General features: G+C 41.6%; 1 protein-coding gene across 3 annotated transcripts in view; it reads right to left on the bottom strand.

The window, feature by feature from the left end:
- Positions 1-21,052, bottom strand: part of AOPEP (aminopeptidase O (putative)) — a 594,389-nt gene that overhangs the window by 143,254 nt on the left and 430,083 nt on the right. Inside the window, exon 14 of one of the 3 annotated variants that reach the window (XM_033928041.1) lies at positions 9,407-9,494. The exons of the other annotated variants lie outside the window; for them this stretch is intronic. Coding sequence (XP_033783932.1) covers positions 9,489-9,494 — 6 coding nt within the window. The 3' untranslated portion in view covers positions 9,407-9,488. Of the gene's footprint in view, positions 1-9,406; positions 9,495-21,052 lie in introns of those variants that run through there. 3 annotated transcript variants of the gene reach the window in all.

Below are 21,052 nucleotides of genomic sequence, written 5' to 3'. Positions count from 1 at the left end.
GCGGCGGCGGCGGTCTGCCCTGCTCGCCTTAGTGTATTTTAAGTTGAAAGATGCAGCGGCGGCTCCTCTCAAGATCCCCGACTGCATCGGACTTCCGACGCGGGTGGGGATTCGTGAGAGGAGCCGCTGCCACAATGTAAAGATACCAGAAAGCTGGCGGAAGCAAAAACTTTAAGTAAATTGTTATTCTTCTAAGTTTTGAGTATTTAACCCTCCCACAATCTCACGGGCACTCGTCCTCGGCACCTGCTCATAAATTTGTGGAGTATGTAACTTGTCGCTCATGCATATTTTTTTTGCACACACTTCATCAGTCCTTAGAGGGAACATTGGTCACAGCTCGCCCCCCCCCCCTTGTAGTGGAACAGCAAGTCCTTACTAAGGCTACTAAGCGCGATTTGGTCCCCAGCACCTCCCGACATTAGAGTTCCTGTTGTTTACGCCTCGCCTCAAGTAGAATTTCCAGTTTGATAATGATCTTCTAGTCATTTAATAAGGAAATACCTTGATACCCGATCCTCAGAGGGTTAAATTACCCAATGGTTCAAGTGGACAAAGCTCACTGAACCCGATCTTCATAGGATCAAACGTACTTTTTTTGTCTTTTTATATTTAATTTTATCCACAGGTCATAAATATAAGATTTTTACTTAGCTTTTATAATTTTTACAGGGGAGCGCCTCCACCAACATGTCCATGTTTCACACACTTTCCTCAGGGTCGAGGCTCCCTAATAAATCTGTAAAACATATAAATATATATAATACAAAGTATTACCCAAAAAACTTATTTTACAACTTTTTATGATTTTTTTAATATATAAAATATATCTTTATGGCTAATCAAGGACATTATACTACATTGTATTGTTATCTATTTTCAACTTACTATCGCACTTAGTAGAATTCGCTCCATTCGATATAGTGTCATGCTATTCGGGAGCGTCTTTCGTCAGTTCCGGTTTTTAAACCCTTGAATTTCTATTTCCTGGGAAAACTCGTCATACATTTTACCGGAAGTGACTATTAACTAGAATATGTATGGAACGTAAAATTATTGACTAATTCAAACTAAAGACATCCAGTCAATTTCTTCTTTCAATCCATTTGGAGATAAAGTATTCAATACATAAATCCATTTTTGTTCTTTAGTATTAAGTGCTATATTATTCAATGTCTCTGTGATAAAATTTACGTGGGAAGAACACAGAGATCGATCAAGACACGTTTGAATGAACATAAATCTAGAGTTCATACAGAGACAGACACTGCACCTATAGTGAACCACTGGATAGCAAAAAAACATACCTGGCAAGATATAAAATGGCATATAATAGATTCAGTAAAAATAGGGAAGGAGGGTGGGAATTATAAAAAAGCGCTTAATACTAAAGAACAAAAATGGATTTATATATTGAATACTTTATCTCCAAATGGATTGAATGAAGAAATTGACTGGATGTCTTTAGTTTGAATTAGTCAATAATTTTACGTTCCATACATATTCTAGTTAATAGTCACTTCCGGTAAAATGTATGACGAGTTTTCCCAGGAAATAGAAATTCAAGGGTTTAAAAACCGGAACTGACGAAAGACGCTCCCGAATAGCATGACACTATATCGAATGGAGCGAATTCTACTAAGTGCGATAGTAAGTTGAAAATAGATAACAATACAATGTAGCATAATGTTCTTGATTAGCCATAAAGATATATTTTATATATTTAAAAAATCATAAAAAGTTGTAAAATAAGTTTTTCGGGTAATACTTTGTATTATATATATTTATATGTTTTACAGATTTATTAGGGAGCCTCGACCCTGAGGAAAGTGTGTGAAACATGGACATGTTGGTGGAGGCGCTCCCCTGTAAAAATTATAAAAGCTAAGTAAAAATCTTATATTTATGACCTGTGGATAAAATTATATATAAAAAGACAAAAAAAGTACGTTTGATCCTATGAAGATCGGGTTCAGTGAGCTTTGTCCACTTGAACCATTGGGTAATTTAACTCTCTGAGGATCGAGTATCAAGGTATTTCCTTATTAAATGACTAGAAGATCATTATCAAACTGGAAATTCTACTTGATGTGATAATATAGATTGGTTCCAGTTATAAGTATAGCCACTATAGTATTCTTCTATGTTTACGCCTCGCCAGCATCTTGTGTTCAGGGCAGGGGAATGTGAGGATCCGGAAAGCAGCGCCCACAGCAACAGGAATATTCTTCATAGACAAGCACTTCCTGTTTCCGGCAGAGCTGGATGCGACATGGGCAAGACGGTGGTGCCGGTGTGGGTTGGTGCGTGCTGTTTGCTGGAGGTAAGGGTTTGGGGATGGGTCGCGGGGGAAGAGAAGCCAGTTCCCGGGGTGGACGTGCTTGTTGATCGAGTCAATGCTCAGTTTGTGAGTTAAAGTTTGCTCAAGTGTTTTGCTCGTCTTGCAAAATACTCGCGAACCACATTACTTGCAAACCAAGATTTGACTGTAACTGGTATTGTTGTCCTTCTCTACCTCTACAAGCTGGATGCCCTAAAATCGCCGTTAAAATCTTGTGGGTTGCTGTAGTACTGGTAAATTGTCTGATTTGATAATGGTAATTGATGTTGAAACAAATTCGCATGCAAATGAGTTTCAAAGTGGTCTGCCATAATCCCATATGATCAGTCTTTGGAGAAAGTGACACACATACGCAGAGCTAGCAGGGGAAGCTCTGAAAACCTGAGTGGCAGGAGAAGCCCCAAAGCAGCCTCCTTGCTGCTCAACTAGAAGAGTAGGGTTCTTTGGGGTTGTTTTTTTAATGGGCACAGATGTTGTGCATGTCCCCATTAAAAGTAATAATAATAGTTTTTTTTTAAAGGTGTACTGGGACCCCATCTTGACGACAGTCCCCCTACTCCAACCCCTGAACTTTAATTAAAAAATAAATAAATAAAATTGGCAGGAGGGATGCCCACTCCTATAGGAGGGGCCTTAGGCACCTGAACTAATCAGAATCTGAGGCTCCTACCAGTGCATCCCAGGATGCACCAGGACGGGGAAGGCCTGCCATTTTGAAGAGGCTTGCCAGCAGGAGGGAATAGGCATCCCTCTTGCTGGTCATCTAAATAAGGTACATGGGTTGGGGGTGTGGGAGGCAGTGATCACTGCACGGTAAGGTTTAATATTAATTTGGGTATAGAGAGGGCTCATTCAAAAGTAAAGTTTCTAGACTTTTTTTAAAAAACTAACTTTGTTCGGATGGGGGATTATGTCAAGGAATTGTCTGGATGGGAACGTCTGGAAGGAGTGGAAATGCAGTGGGCAAAACTGAAAGGAGTAATTGTAAGGGTGACAAACCTTTTTGTGAGGCAAGTAAGTAAGAGGAAGAGAAGACCCGCTTTGGTTCTCAAAAGTAGTAGCTGAGAAGGTAAGGAATAAGAGGTTAGCTTTCATAAACTACACAGAAAGAGGAGAAAAGGCAAAAATATCTGGAAAAGTTAAGAGAGGCTAGTCTTCACCTTTGAGTCTCACAATGCCACTTTTGCACTTATTCCTATCACTTGTCTCCCTGTTTTACCATGTCAGCTATTTTTTCTTCCATTTGCATCTTTGCTTTCCTGATGTGTAGTCATAGGATAGAATGGCTATGTAGGACGAAGTGATAGGAAAATGTGTAAAAGTGGCATTGTGAGACTCAAAGGTGAAGAGGAGAAATATGTAGAAGCCGATAAAGAAAATGCTGAATTGCTTAACAAATATTTCTGCTCTGTGTTCATGGCTGAAGACAAACATGAATAGGGATGAAGGAGTGGCAGACCCTGATCGATTTTCAGAGGGTTGTGATCATGAGAAGCTAGCTAAAATAAAGGCAGACAAAGCCATGGAGCACCATCCGAAGGTGCTGAAGGAACTTAGGGAAGTTCTGGTAGCTCTGCTGGCTGACCTTTTCAATGAGACTCTAGAGTCAGGAGTGGTACCGGAGGACTGAAGAAGGGCAGAAGTGGTCCGTCTCAACCAAAGTGAAAGTAAGGAAGAAGTAGGGAATTACAAGCTGGTAAGTCTGACTTCTGTGGTAAGCAAATTAATAGAAATGCTTTTGAAACAGAGAATGATGAAGTTTCTGGAATCCTGTGGATTACAGGACTGGAGGCAACATGGATTCACTAAAGGTAGGTCTTGTCAGACAAATCTGATCAATTTCTTTGACTGAGAGACCAGAGAATTGGATAGAGGGTATACGCTATATGTGGTTTATTTACATTTTAGCAAAGCCTAATAAATAAACTGAATGCTCTCGGGATGGGTTCTAAAGTGAGGGCTGGGTCAAGAACTGGCGACAGAGGGTTCTCCCAGGCTTGTACAATACTTCAAAGTCTAACTCTGCCAATTGGGCTAACCAACGTTGTTCTGTGGCATGTACTTTAGCACTCTTAAGGTACTTTAATGGATTATGGTCTGTGATAACTACAAATTTCTTATATTGTAAATATTCTCAGAATTTTTCCATAGTGACCCATTTTAATACCAATAACTCCAGCTTGAACGCACTATAATTTTGATCATTTCGCTCTGTTTTCCTTAAGCCTCTACTCGGATAGGCTATAACGTGCTCAGTACCATTTTGTATTTGACTTAGAACAGCACCTAGTCCCCTATTACTTGCATTTGTTGTTACAATAAAAGGTAGTTTGAAATCAGGAAATGATAATATAGGAGTACTACTTAATTTCTCTATATGATGTTCAAATGCTTGTTGACATTCCTGAGTCCATACAAAGAGCTTCTCAGTTTTATTTTTCTTTGGGAAACCTGTCCGGTGACTGAGGGTAGTGATCAATGGAGATCGCTCTGAGGAAAGGGATGTTACCAGTGGTGTGCCTCAAGGTTCTGTTCTTGGGCCTGTTCCTTTTTACATTTTTATAAATGATATTGCTGAAGGACTGTCGGGTAAGATTTGCCTCTTTGCGGATGATACCAAAATCTGCAATAGAGTAGTGACCTGGTGAAGCTTGAAGAATAGTCTGAAATTTGGCAGCTAAAATTGAATGCTAAGAAATGCAAGGTTATGCATTTGGGCTGTAAAAACCCGAGGAAACAGTACAGTTTAGGGGGTGAAGAAGTTTTGTGCACGACAGAAGAGCGGGACTTGGGTGTGATTGTATGTGATGATCTTAAGTAGCCAAACAGGTTCAAAAAGGTGACAGCAAAAGTTAGTAGGATGCTAGGGTGCATAGGGAGAGAGAGAGATGGCTAGTAGGAAAAAGGAGGTATTGATGCCCATGTATAAGACTCTTATGTTCTTATTTAGAATATTGTGTTCAATTCTGGAAACTGCACCTTCAAAAAATGGAGTCGATCCAGAGGAAGGCTACTAAATTGGTGTGTGGTCTTCTTCATAAGGCGTATGGGGACAGACTTAAAGATCTCAATATGTATACTTTAGAGGAAAGGCAGGAGAGGGGAGATATGCTAGAGACGTTAAAATACCTATGTGGTGTATATGCGCATGAGCCGAATCTGTTTCATTTGATAGGAAGCTCTGGAATGAGAGGGCATAGGATGAAGTTAAGAGGTGATAGGCTCAGGTGTAATCTCAGGAAATGCTTTTTTACACAAAAGGTGGTAGATGTGTGGAACAGTCTCCCAGAAGAGATGGTGGAGACAGAGACTGTGTCTGAATTCAAGAAATCCCGGGATAGGCACATGGGATCTCTTAGAGAGATGAAGAGATAATGGTTACTGCGGATGGGCAATTTGGCCTTTATCTGCCATCATATTTCTATTAATGCTTCCTTCAGTCTCGACCCCCAACTCCTTAAGTCAAAGGGGGGGGGGGGGGCAATCCGTGAAAACAATCCTCTCTTTCATGACAGATGTAGAGATTGCATTTTGCTCTGTTCCTTTTATTGAAGGCTATTTCTCTAGGTTAGGTAAACAATTAAATAGAAAGCAACTACTTCTATCAGAGAGAACATCCCCTAACTCTATTTTACAAAGCTATGGTACCTTCTGCACTGAATCCACAGTATGCTATGTTGGGCAGGCTGGATAGTATAGCCATAATGGGTCAGACCAGTGGTCCATCTAGCCCAGTATCTTCTTTCCACAGTGGCCAATCCAGGTCACAAGTACCTGGCAGAAACCCAAATAGTAGCAACATTCCATGTTAACAATTCCAGGGCACGTAGTGGCTTCCCCCATGCAAGTCTTTATCTGTATGTAACCATGCTTCATGCTGTCCTCCCAGCTTCTCAGAACAATGCCGATTGCTGCAGTGCTACCTGCCTCCATCTCTACCATTCATATACACTTCCACAGGCACTTGATGATGGAACTTTTAAAGGTATAGATCAAAAAGTAGAATGAAGCATGGAGCAGGATGTTGCTTGTAACGCCAGTGTGTGCTGTAAACAAGTTTCAAATGTATTATTAAATGGTCCTTCTAGTTGTTGGGGGTGGTGGGAAGGAGGAGGAAGAGAAAAAGGTCACTCCTTAATGCCCAAAGGTGACTCAGGAAGCAGATCATAATGAAGGGAAGTGCAAATAATGCATCTTTTCTTCTACAGACCAACTCAAGAAAGAATCTTCAATCCTGAATGATCTGGGAAAGGTGCAATTTTCATGACAGGAAAATGCCATTAGTCTCAGCTCTAAAAAAGAAGCACACTGCCCAAGTGTCCAGATGGACGGGAGACTATAATATAATATTTAACTCTTAAGCTATGTGTATTATTGCTGAATTTGCTCTGGAATACCCCTCTGTCCAGTGCTCACTCCCCCACTTTTCTGCTAACATTATAGATGATTTTTGAAACACGCAGCTGAGATTCTTTTTTGATCAGTTCCACCAAATACTCTGTAATTATACAGAGAAGAATCCTACCCTCAGCAGTGTTCAAAGTATATGGCATCATTATATACTACCTATGTAATATGAAAAGGAAGCACCACAACAGCTAAATCAGGGGTGTCCAATGTCGGTCCTCGAGGGCCGCAATCCAGTCGGGTTTTCAGGATTTCCCCAATGAATATGCATGAGATCTATTAGCATACAATGAAAGCAGTGCATGCAAATAGACCTCATGTATATTCATTGTGGAAATCCTGAAAATCCGACTGGACTGCGGCCCTCGAGGACCGACATTGGACACCCCTGAGCTAAATGGTCTCCAATGATTAAAAGTAGGAGTCCTTACTTTCTCACAATTCTGTAGCACCAATTGCGCCTGCCTGGTGCCTCCTGTTGCAGCCTCTACCCCAGGGGTGGGCAACTCCAGTCCTCAAGGGCCAGAATCCAGTCGGGTTTTCAGGATTACCCCAATGAAAATGCATGAGATCTATTTGCATGCACTGCTTTCAATGTATATTCATTGGGGAAATCCTGAAAACTCGACTGGATTCCGGCCCTTGAGGACCGGAGTTGCCCACCCCTGCTCTACCCTCTCCTTTCCTGAGCAACTGCATTTGCCACTTGGTTTCATTTGTCCCAAGCAGTAACAGTAACTGATATAGAGAGAAACTCCGAGACTCATTTCCAATTAGCATCACATGGCTCTAGAGCAGGGGTCTCAAAGTCCCTCCTTGAGGGCCGCAATCCAGTCGGGTTTTCAGGATTTCCCCAATGAATATGCATGAGATCTATGTGTATGCACTGCTTTCAATGCATATTCATTGGGGCAATCCTGAAAACCCGACTGGATTGTGGCCCTCAAGGAGGGACTTTGACATCCCTGCTCTAGAGCAGTGTTTCTCAACTCGGTCCTGGAGTACCCCTTTGCCAGTTAGGTTTTCAGGATATCCAGATTGAATTTGCCTAAACTTGATTTGTATACACTGCCTCCATTATATGCAAATTTCTTTCATGCATATTCATTGTGGATATCTTGAAAACCTGACTGGCAAGGGGGTACTCCAGGACCGAGTTGACAAACACTGCTCTAGATGAACCTCATTTATCTGGTAACAGTGGTGAGAGAGGAAGAGTCAGAAGGGGAATGTGATGCTAGGAGGAGGAATGAAGAAGGCAAGACAAATGTGAGACAGATGGTAGGAGAAAGGGATGAAAAGGAGGAGCATGACAGTAGGAGTTTTCTTGTCCATTCTTCTGTGATGTGAGTACTATGCTACGTTCTTTACTTTAACAAATCATGCTTTACTTATATTGAGACCCAACCTACACACTGCCCGTGTCATTCTCTAAATTACACAGTCCTAAGTTATTTGAATAGCTCCTCCTACTACAAAAGCACTCAGGTGAAAAGGAGAATACCCAGTGTAAAGAGCTTAAATCTGTTAACTCGGTCAAATTTTGAAGGGTTGTAAGGCGTCTTTCAACATTTCTTGAGCATCAAACTATTCTAAGACAGCTTTGAATTACTGTGTTACTGTCTTGAGAATCACAGCTAATATTTTTGTCTTCCACACAAGGCAAATATATTTTCTGAACTGACTTCATGTTGTTTGCTGGAATGGATTTAGCATCTTATAAAAAGCCAGGCTAGCATTTAGCAGCTGACTGTCTGAAACTGGGATAAAACACAGACATATGTGCCATAGCAATACTGCACAGCTTATGCCTATAAAACCTTCTAGATACTATGACTCTAATATTTTTAGCATAAACACAGCCTCTCTTTCTCACTATTTCATTTGGCCTCTGGATGAAATAGTTTGGTTGCCATGTTTGCCCAACTGATTGCACAGAAAAATGTAATTGAAAAAAAAAAAAAGATTTTATCTTTTCATTAGACTAACACATTTGGCTAGTTTTTGAGAGCCAAGATCTTTCTCAGGCCAACAATAGAATACTTAGTTGACAATAAAGAACTGAATTACTGGAACAGAAAGAAATCCATGCAATGCAAGATGTGAAGGTAGGGAAGGTAGAGAAGTCCACACAGCACAAAGCGTGGAAGGAGCAAGTGGATGATGTGCCTGTGTTAAAAGACTGGATAGGCCATATGGTCTTTATCTGCTGTCATTTTCTCTGATAGCAAATAATAGACAGTGTGAAGTAGGGAGCAGCTGTAGTAGGAGAGAAGGGGCCTCCAAAGAAAGATGTTTTCTATATACAATATGAGGGACAAATAGAGGCTCATGCCCAAGGAAATGTACTGGAACACGTGGTAAAGCTACAGATCATCCACAAATACTATTTGGAGTTCATCCTCCTTTGATCTAAGGAAGAAGGGGCTACCTTTGAAAGCTAATCATAGTCCAATAAAAAAGGTTTTATTTTTTTTCCCTTTATTTCTACATATTACCTTGAAGAGTGGACAAACAAGGCCACCACACCAGTTCACTCAAAAATGAGAGAAGGAAATGGCGAAAGAAAATTCACAGGTAAACAAGTAGAGGAAGAAGACTAATTGAGAGAATAATTTTATAACAGGATACCTGGACTGTGACGATACATGAGTGCATATGTTGTGTCTGTTCTGCAACAGCAATTATATGTGATTCTGCACCTTTATAAAGTCAGTTCCCTGAAAGCTTCCACACAAAGTTATACCTGCCAATAAGAATTGCAAAATGTGGGTGCATTTTAAGAAATAAACACACACTCTCTAATTCTATAATATTACCAGTTGGGGGCAGATGCATGTCTTTTCGTTTGGGGCTTCCCAATCTCCACCCCACCTCAAGCCTCTGCCCCCATCTTTACTCTGGACCCCACCCCAAGATAATGCCATTGAAACGCTCTTCTTCTCTACCCTCCAACCCCCCCCCTTCAATGTTCTCTTTAAATATACAAGTTTATCAGTAGAGGGTTTTTATTAAATTCTTTTATCCACCACTTCTGAAATCAAAAAACATAGAGCTCCTTTTACAAAGCCGCGTTAGCGGTTTTGGCACACGCAGCTTTTTAGTGCGCGCTAAACCCACGCTACGCGGCTAGAACTAACACCAGCTCAATGCTGGCGTTAGCGTCTAGCGCGGCCGGCAGTTTAGCGTGCGCTATTATGCGCGTTAAACCACTAACGCAGCTTTGTAAAAGGAGCCCATAGCTAACAATATTTCAATGAACTTATTTTGCTGTTAATAAAACTATGTTGTAAAATTCTATTAGTTCAGATATTAAAGATGCTATTTTTCTTCAAACTCTGCTTAGGAATAACACTCATAACTTCCACTTCCCAAGAATGTACCCAATCTTTAAATCGCAACTTTTTTAAAGACTTATCTTCGGGTCTCAGTATCACCACTCTACTGCTATTAAAGTTCTTTAGTGGGAAGAATTACGTGAAAACTCCTCATTGGCCCATATAGTCTATTTAAATATTTTTTACCATAATAATTTAACTTTTAAAATATATTTATACTCTTTGAAATTAACGGGAGTTAAATGACAAAATCGGCCACAGGAGACCCTTGAAACAGCATTCTGATGCGAAACATGTCAGGTCTGTCTTTCCCGGGTCTGAATGTGAAAAATAACTAAAAAGATAAGTTTGAATTAAAGCACTGGGCACTTTATATAGATAAAAAAAAGTTAAATTATTACAGTAAAAAATATTTAAATACACTATGTGCTCCTTTTACGAAGGTGCGCTAGTGTTTTAAGCACACGCACCGGATTAGTGTGCGCTAGCCGAAAAACTACCGCATGTTCTCGGTACTGAGCGACTTCCTTACTGGCTCCCGCAAATTCTCGAGAGAGCTGCCAGTATGCAAAATGATCATAAACATTCAGGGACAAGGATGCCTGGAGAGCCAGGAAAAGAGAAAAACTCCGCTTGAAGGAAAGCCAAAAAAGTGTGGGCACTCCTGGCCTAGATCCTCAAAAATTTGCATTAAAAAACAACAGGCCGTTGTCGCAACCATTATAGTAGCAATTTTTTAAAAGTGAGACATTCTCTAAAAAATGCTCATGCAAATGAGGTTGGCGGAAAGTAACGAAGATTCGCTACATTTACATGTGACCATCGCTGGTGATAGCGATGGGCACATGCGCAGAATAAACAAAAAAAGGTATCCAACTTGTGTGGAGATACCGGGACAGAGAGTGATGCTTCCCAGTTCTTAAATAAAGCCTCTTTCATTAGATTGTGGAGAGGTACCTTTATACAGTCCTTAGGCTGCTCTTTGTAGTCTAGAGCACAGTTCTTCAACCGCCGGTCCGTGGACCGGTGTCGGTCCGCAAAAAAATGTTGCCGGTCCGCAAAGGATTCGGGTCCCCAGCCACAGCAAAAAGTGCCGGCGTCAGCTGACGTGCAACTTCCTGTTGCCATCGCTATGCCGACACTCCTGCCTTCCACCTCCTACTCCTGCCGCGTATGTCTCCGCACTCCCAGACAAGCAGGGGCAGCTCTGTGTGCTTTTAACTTCGGCACACAGCTGCCCCTAAGCAGTATTTTAGCCGCGGTTTCATGAGGCAGCCTCGGGGCCTTTGATAGGCCGGCCCACATCACATCATTGAAGCGCGCCGGCCTACCAAAGGCCCCGAGGCTGCCTCATGAAACTGCGGCTAAAATACTGCTTAGGGGCAGCTGTGTGCTGAAGTTAAAAGCACACAGAGCTGCCGCTAGTCTACATAGAGGAAACATTTGCTGGAGAGGGAAGGGAGTAGGGGTGCTCCTGGACAAGGGAGGGGAAGGGGCTACTGCTGACAGGGGAGAAGGGGAAGGGATGAGAATTACTGTTGGATAAGAGGAGGAGGAAAGGGAGAAGGTACTGCTGGACAGGGGAGGAGGAACATTGGAAGGAAACAGCTGGCAGGGAGATTAGAGGAGGGGAAGGAGTCAGGATGGAATGGAGAGATCAGATGAGGGAAAGGGGTTAGACAGAGGAATGACAAAGTAGAAAGAGATTGATGCTGGGAAGGGGGATCAGATGAAAAATAAGGAAAGAGGGACAAAGATGCTAGATGTAGGAGAGAGGGGCATAGAAAGAACGCAGATACCATATGGAAGGGGTAGAGGGCAGACAGTGGATGGAAGAGGCAGATGCTGGATTGAAGAGACAGAGGGCAGACGCTGGATGGAAGAGAGTGAAAAGAAGATGAAAGCAGAAACCAGAGACGACAAAAGGTAGAAAAAATAATTTTATTTCTATCTTGTGATTAGAATATATCAGATTTAAAATATGTATCCTGCTAGAGCTGATGTTAGACATAACTGGGGAGTGCAAAGCCCAGGCAGTGTGTCTTTAGCTTCCAGGTGGCTTAGGGCTCTCTCTGACCAGGAGGCAGTTGCCCTAGTTCCACTCCCTAACACCATTCCTGCCATGTGTGACTGCGGTATTCTGTTAGCATGATATTTGTGTAGCATTCTGTAATAATTTGGCTTATTCAGTTTTCTTGATAGTAGAGGGGATATATGTGAAGGGGAGGGGAGACGGGGGTTTTGTTGATCCTTGCCCTGTATTATTTATATTTATAAAATGACAATTGTACAGAATATTATTTCTTTTTATACTTTAATAAAATATGTTCAATATAAAATCATAATTATTTGAGGCTTGTGTGGATGGGATCAGATGGTTAATGGGACCGAGCTCGCGGGGATGGGGCGGCAATGGGGTTTTTAAAAATTTCAGTCTTATTAGTTTGCTGGTCCACAAAATAATTATTTTATTTCCGCCGGTCCATAAGTGTAAAAAGGTTGAAGAACACTAGTCTAGAGCATCCATTTGCTCAGCTTGAGGTTCTGTTTCTGAGTCCGTATTTATGGGAAGTGCTTGCCTCATCTGTCTGATAAATTTAGTGAAGGAATGATATTCTGGTGGGAACCCTCTATGAGGAGGCAGAGGAGATGGATTTGAAGGTATGCCATCAGACTCTTCTACAGATAAGTCTGTATAATCAGAAGTAGAGCAATGCGATAAATCGGAATCATAATCCTCGATGTCAGGTCTTCGAGATACAGAACATCGAGGAGAACATCAAGGTGACCATCCAGAGGAGCATCGAGAATGTAATAAAAAACTGTGCTCTATGGAAGAAGAAGCAGGTCTCCTCAATCAGGATCTTCAATTGTGTGGGAAGCATATTCTCACATATGGATGACTGTGAGGGCAACACCAAGCTAACTCCAGTGATGAAGAGCCCTCTGTCTTCTACAACCCTCTCGCTGCCTGTCAGAGAGTTCGGAGTCTATACAAGGCCTGGCACTAGCTTAACAGTCTTCGAGTCTATTGCTCGTGAGGCCCTGTTGGTATTGCCCCTCTGTCACAAATGTGTCAAAGTGGGTGGAGCTGACAGGACCTTCCTGAGCACGTGAAGGTTCTTTGTTAAAGTTAGCACTGGTGCCTGGCCCTGTGTGGAATCCAGATTCCAGGACAGGCAGTGGTAGGGTGGCAGTAGGAGGAAGGGTAGAGGAGGAGAAACGCTTGACTTGCTGGGGGGAGGAGAGAGGGAGCGATGTTGGACTGAGGGATGTGGGGAAATGGAGAGAGTTGGTAAGGCTTGCTGGTTGGCTGGATGAATGGGTGTGGAGAAATGCTAGACATGGATGGAGGAGAAGGGATATGCTTCTTATGGGATGGAGCGGAAGGGAAGATAGGAGGAAATGCACATGGATTGAGGACAGGGAACGGGAAGTGAAGAGAATGGGAAGATATGCACATGGATGAAGAGGAAAAGAAGAGAGAGGAAGAAGGTGCACATGGATAAAGTGGAATGGAAGGAACTAGAGAGGGGAGGTGCACATGACTAGAAGGGAAAAGGAAGAGGTGAAAAGATGCATGTGGATGGAGGAAGGGAGGGGTATGAATTTGGGACACGGAAGGGAGAGAGGGAATAGAAAGGAAGAATTGTTGGGCATGAGTGTGTGAGAGGGAAAGACATGGTGCACACGGGGAAAGGAAGAAAGAGGAAAATTGTTTGACATAGAAAGAAGAGAGAGGCAGAGCTGCATGGGAAGAGAAGGATGAGAGGGAAAAATGATGGATATGGTCATGGAGAGGGAACAGTGGGACAGATTGAAAGAGATGCAAGGGGGAGGAATATTGGACATAGTGGTGGACAGAATGGAGGGAGAGATGTGGCATGTGCTGGAGAGGGGTGATAGAAGGAAAAATGTTGGGCATGAGGCTGGTGGGCAGTGATGAAAGATTCTGAACATGATCCAGGGAATAAGAGAGGGATAAATGTTGGATGTGGCAGTAGAGGGGGTGGGAGAGATGCACCACAGATCTCTCTCTCTGTCTCTCTTTACGCACTCCCTTTGCAGCAAGGGAGGGAATGAGAAAAATACAGATTGATAGTGAGAGAGAGGGAGACATGTTGCCAATGGGGGTGGAGGAGAGAGGAAGATAAGTTGGACTCATGGAGGGACAGAGAAAGATGTTGGTTGGGGAAGGGATTGAGGTCCATATGAGAGGAAGTGTGCAGGAGGCAGAAAGAAATATTGGATGCACAGTCAGAAAGAAGTGCAACCAGAGACTCATGAAATCACCAGAAAACAAAGGTAGGAAAAATGATTTTATTTTCAATTTAGTGATCGAAATGCATCAGTTTTGAGAATTATATCTGCTGTCTATATTTTGCACTATATTTGTCTCTTTTTTTTTTTTGGTAGCTGTTCCTGAGGTGAAATTGCATATTTAAAAAATCTGCCTTGACCTCTTTGAACCCCCCCCCCCAAATATATATGATAATTAACATTTTCTCTGCATAGTGTGCTTTGTGTTTTTTAAAAAAATTATGGGGTTACCATTATGTATTGTTAATAATATTGTGTGTATATGAAAAATGAATGGAAGAAATTGCATTACAATTATTATGGGTATTGGTGTGGGGTCAGGGGCAGAACTTGGGCGGAGGTACTTGGTTGATATTTGTTAGATTTAGGGAAAACTTAGCTTGAAGAAGTTGAGAAACACTGCTCTAGCATGTCTCTGACAGAGGGTAGTAGCTTTCGGGAACAGTTTTGAAACTGGCAGTCTGTCTGAAATACAGGTTGGACACTTATCACTTTGAAAGTCTCTTTTTGAAAGTGAAGAGGTGGTTAAACTAGCTGGCTTTGTGGTCTCATCTCCCTGCTCTTATTGCTTTGCAAAACATGATACCTTATTCAATCTCAAAGAACTCCATGCTGCGCCTCACATGCTACATTTGCACTGCAATGTACAATTCTACTCATTAGTTGAAGTGTACAAATAAACTATTTCTGAAAGCAGTCCAATGGGCTCTAGGAAGAAAAGCCACTAGCTGAAATTCATAACCTGTTTTTCCACTCTGCTGTAATTTGTTCCTGTGCCACAGTTCTATGGCACAATCTGATTTATTGTTTCAGAAGCCTAGCAGTTTCTCCCTACATGGGTACCTACAGAAAAAAAATAATCAGTGTCTACTGGTGTCTCCTCTTTAGCCAGCAGCATGGAAAAACTGTTCTTCCCATCTCATTCTACTCATAACCTGCATTCCCCACAAGTCACAAATCATTTATACTACATGACTGACAGTTTTATGAGGCCTTTAAATCTTCACTTAATGACCATCTGCCACTTACCTTTCAACAATATGCATGTTTTTATATCTTAAACTAATACTTATACATATTAATATTTACTTTTTAAAATATTATCACGTTTATAAATGTACTTGTATTTGGAACTTTTTGTGATTTGCTATAATACAATTTACTGGCTTGTTGGTTTTTTTTGCTTTGAGCACAATTGTGGAAAAAGGAATCATAAATCAAAATGTAATCCACAATTTGAACAGAGATTAAGACTAAAATCCCTTGTTATGGTATCAGATTTACATTATCGTTTCAAGGACTGAGTCCTAGTGGTAAAACTAGATTAAGAATTAAGAATTTAAATGCCAAAGGAGGTGGCACAAAGTCAGAAAAATTAGATTTTTTTTTCTAGAAAAAGGTCAACTGAACTATAAATTATGTACAAATATCTTTCACATAATTTAAATATTCTTCCTCATGTGGGAGAAGTTTTCAAAACATAGAAGCTAAGGGCTCCTTTTACTAAGGGGTGCTAACGTTTTTAGCGCATTAACCCTGTGCTACGCGGCTAGAACTAACGCCAGCTCAATGCTGGCGTTAGCGGCTAGCGCGTGGGGCATTGTAGCGCGTGCTACTCCGCGCGTTAATGCCCTATCGCAGCTTAGTAAGAGGAACCCTAAGACTATGGGTGTTGAGCAGCCCCAAAATTTAGCAAGCTTTTTCCACTGTGTTCAAGCAATTTGTACTGTATTTGGCACCCCAATCATTTTGAAATGGTGGCACCCTTCTTTCAAGTAGAAGATAGGAGCAGAAGCTACAGGAAAAATAGCAATGTCTTCATCATTATGAAAAACTGAAGATGATGACATTGGAAAAAGAAACAAATGGATGCTGGCACACTCTAAGGCAGTGGTCTCCAACTCAAACCCTTTGCAGGGCCACATTTTGGATTTGTAGGTACTTGGAGGGCCTCAGAAAAAAATAGGTAATGTCTTATTAAAGAAATGACAATTTTGCATGAGATAAAACTCTTTATAGTTTATAAATCTTTCCTTTTGGCTAAGGGCTCCTTTTACTAGTGTTTTTAGCGCACGCTGCTGATTAGTGCGTGCTGCCCCCCATGATACACGTAAAAACTAACGCCAGCTCAATGGTGGCGTTAGTGTCTAGCGCGCCCGGCAATGCAGTAAGCGCGCGCTAAAACCGCTAGCGCAGCTTAGTAAAAGAAGCCCTAAGTCTTAATAATAATATTGTCATTTATAGCTAGAGAGACATATGATCAAGAAACTGTTTTATTTTACTTTTGTGATATGATAAACATACCGAGGGCCTCAAAATAGTACCTGGCGGGCTGCATGTGGTCCCCGGGCCGCGAGTTTGAGACCACTGCTCTAAGGAGATCTGGAGGTCTTTAAGGGTGTAACCTTATTGCTCCAATCTAGGAAAGGGCCTGCTTGTGTCCAGCAACCCAAAAAATAGGTAAGTGAAATTTACCTTTTCTGAAAAACTTATAAGAGAAATCTCTGAACAGTATTCATTCCTGGGAGAAGAGGAGGAGGCCATTTTGAGGGGCTGACAAAGTTACAAGTATCCGTGAAAAATATGCAACACCAACAAAGGATCGCACATCTAATTCTTGAGGAGTCTTGAATAAGATATGCTACTTTTAGTCCTATGTAAAGTGGTAAACAGAGCATTAAGGGGAAAATTCTGTAAATGGTGTCTAGAAAGATGGGCGCCTGTCTCTTGTTAATCACACTTAGGCACCTATTACAGAATCATGCCTAACTTAAAACTTACCAATGTTTTACCCAACCTCCAAAATATCCAGCATTCCCCTCCGTAGAATTACAAAAAAAAGTTTATTTAAATAAATGCAAAAAAAGAATGTGAGCCAATGAGGAATGAAAACACCAGTATTCCCACCAATATTGAATACTACTAAGGGTGGAGGAGGTGTACCTGAGGCCACATTTTGTTACATTTGAAATATATGAGAGTATGTTTAACAATTTGTAATTCTACGGAGGGGAATGCTGGATATTTTGGAGGTTGGGTAAAACATTGGAGAGTTGTGTAACATGATTCCCAACCATAAATTAAATAGATTTAAATAGTGCCATCTTTAGTGTGAGTAACTTAAAACTTAGGCACCTATAATGTAGGTCAGGGTTTTAAAGGCCTAAGTCCTTTGGAGAATCACACTTAGCAGCACCTAAGTACTTCTCCACTCCTACTTTGGAGTTAGGTGCCATGCAGTAGGCGCCTATCTTTTGTAGAATTGCATCTAAGAAGACAATTAATTGCCCAATTTTCTTTTTTTCATTTATAAACTTTTACAATCTATGTTAATTGCCTTTGCAATATCCTCTAGCAACAATTCCCACATCACTATACTTTAAATGAAAAGAAATAAATATTCTCTTTTACATGGGCTACCTAGTAGTTTTCAAAAATGGATCCCCTAGTCCTTGTACTACTGAAACGGTGAACAGACATTTCTTACTAAAAACTGTTCCAGTGCACAAATTTTATAAATCTCCATCAGCCATTTCTTCTCCAAGAGGAAGAGGCCAAGCTATTTAGGCTTTACTCAAGAGGAGCAGTTCCATCCCCTTTATCATTTTGGTTGTCCTCCACTTTATTACACTCAATGCCCAAAGGAGACTCTAAGGAATCTTCAGTACTAATTTGCCCTCCACCCCTTATCAAGCTGCGCTAGAGGTTTATAGCGCAGGCCAGCAAGAAGCATTTACCTCACTGGTCCGCGCTATAAACCTCTAACGCAGCTTGATAAAGAGGGAGTTGATTTGTTAATTTGATTTCTTCACTCTTCACTACACATCGAAATGTATTATATAATACAATCTAATCTAAAAACATAATACATTTCACTTTACAAATAGATTACAACACACATGCACAAGAAATTTAAAAAGCAATTAAAGACAACCAACAAACAAAATCACGCTGGATGGAATTCTTGACTGTAATTTTGGAAAAGATTTATTACCTCATGCTGGTCTATTATTTTTTTTTATAAATTCAGAGTTTACTGGAGTAATTCAATGTCTGATTATTAACTAGACTATTGCTCGATTCCTAAGAGCCTAGAAAACCTGGTCTCAGGATGAAGATGTACCCTGGCTCAGGTGAAGAATCTTTACAAAACGATAACATATTCATACATTTTTAAGACAATAGGAGGGCTGTTAGGAGCCAAATAATAATGAAAAAGCATACAATGAAAGTATTTTTAACAATCTGTAAAAATATTAATTTCTATTAGGATCTTGAAAATAACTATAAATTCACAGTCATATTTTATTGTAGAATTACTTGACTTCAGGCTCATATTTCCATCATAATGATTATAAAATGAAAAAACTGACAAAAGATAAAAATGACAAAATTCTTTGCTACTTTAAAAATCATCTTTCTATAAACAAATTTCAGCCACTCTCTACTGTCAAATATTTAACTAAACCTCAGAGAGACCTAACAGCATGTGGCAGCAATAAAACAAAGCACTTTAAAAAACAAAAAACAAAAAACACACACACACACACACACACAAGAAAATAAAATCAAAACAAAGAAAACCTTTAGAGCCCCTTTTACAAAGCTATTGTAGTGAGTCCAGGAGCAGCAAATGTGACACAGCCCATAGGAATTGCAAGGGCTGCGTCACATTGGCTGCGCCAGGACTCGCTACCATGGCTTTGTAAAATACATTGTCAGGTTGGCAATAGAATGTTAGAAAAGTTCACTTTACTTGAATGGGCAGACTAGATGGACCATTCGGGTCTTTATCTGCCGTCATCTACTATGTTACTATGTTGAAATGTGATTTACTACAGATATAGGGCTAGATTCACTAAGCCCACAGATCCGATCCAATCCATGGGTAATCCGAGGCTGGGTGACCGATTCTGAACGTGCCAACCGACCGCATGGATCACTGAAGAGCGATCCCGGCACATGCGCAGACCATCTTCTTTGCCTATAGATGGTCTGCGCATGCGCTTGTACCAGCAAAGTCAAAACAAAGGGGGAGGGGTGGTGAAGTAATAAACAGGCATCAAGGGCTGAGCCGGGACCGATCTCTTCAACAGGACTGGCTGCCACCTTAAAAAAGCCAGTTCTTGCGCCGGGAGGGGAGTGGAGGAAAATATGTGCACCAGGATGGGAGTGGAGGAAAACTGTCCAGGGCAGCTAAGGAAAAGAACACAAACCCGCCCCGACTCTCCTGCTCTCTGCCGCCCTCCCTGCAATGTGAGGCTGTGGTTTTAACCTGTGGGTTTAAAGTGGGGCTGCACTGCGGCATATTCTGCAGCCCTGCTTTAAATTCCTGGGTTAAAACCACGGGCTTGCACTGCGGGGAAGGGCAGCAGAGCAGGAGAGGATTACACAGGCTGGTCCAGTACACTAGAAGGAAGTCTGCTTGTCTGTGTAGATGCTTTTAACCCCACGGTTCGAAGGAGGCAGAGAGCAGGACAGTTGGAAAGAATGTGAATGACTGGTCCCCAGCAGTCACTCCTTTTTGATCGGCCAGCCAGTCGGTGTCCCTCTTTTTTTTTTTTTTTTTTAGTGAATTGCTGCCTGCCTATATTTGCATGCAGTTCCCCCTCATTTGCATGCGTGGATCGGAGGATGATCGGGACAGAGGTTAGTGAATCGGGTCGGAGGAAAATCGGCTTGCAAAGGGGTCGCTAAGTGGTCAGGACTTGATCGGTGGGCTTAGTGTTCTTGCTAAGCAGGGCAGAGTTTGCATCCTTCCAAACAGTGTAAATTCCCCATCCTACCACCCCAAATTCTCTTGATAGTCCAGTGAAATAGGGTGGCAGTAGCCACTCTAACCCTTGTGGTTCTGGGTTCAAAATAAGCTATGGACTAAGCTATGGTAAAATGGCAACTTTTACCACAGCCTTTTAACTCCCCCACCTCTAAATATTGTTCACAGGGGCACAGCTACAGGTGGGATAGGTACAAGGCACAGGCCCACCCAAAAAGGTTTAGTGGCAGTCATCTCACTCTGCTCTCTCACACCGTTGGATCTGATATTCTTCTCTTGTGGCCTGGCAGCTACCCCTTTCCATCTCTGATCTATTTCAGCATCTTCACTGGCACAGCAGTGTTGCTCCTTCTGTCAGCATTGGGAAGGGAGGGAAAGAGAGAGATGCCCACTGTGAGTCCAGGAAGTGACATCAGAAGAAGAGGTGACAGGTGCGACAGCAGGTTGGGGGTTCCTCCTTGAACCAGGGATGATACCAAGGTAGGGGGAAAGGAAATTACATGGGCAGAGAAGAGGTCGGGTGCCATGTCCCTATGAAGATGGCATCCGGGGCGGACCACTTCCCCTGCCTCCCCTTACTGCCACTGTGTATACTGCGATACACCACGAAGTTCAATAACAAGAATCAACTAAAGACGATACATAAGTGGTGAGGGTACAAATACAAACAGCGAAGGAGCAAGACAAGATCAGTATCAGATACAATCATGGTATATTAATACATGGATCATTTATAGTTATTTGAGAAGAATGTGCGTGACACCCAGAGAGAGCACAGGGTTTAATGCTCTGCTAGAAACTTATTGAACAGGTATGTTTTTAATCATCATAATCATGTTGTTATTATCCTCGAGGTGTTTGCGAGAAAGA

The sequence above is a fragment of the Geotrypetes seraphini genome, chromosome 1, assembly GCF_902459505.1.
Source record: "Geotrypetes seraphini chromosome 1, aGeoSer1.1, whole genome shotgun sequence".
NCBI classification, from domain to species: domain Eukaryota; kingdom Metazoa; phylum Chordata; class Amphibia; order Gymnophiona; family Dermophiidae; genus Geotrypetes; species Geotrypetes seraphini.
This window is presented reverse-complemented; position numbering and strand designations above follow the sequence as displayed.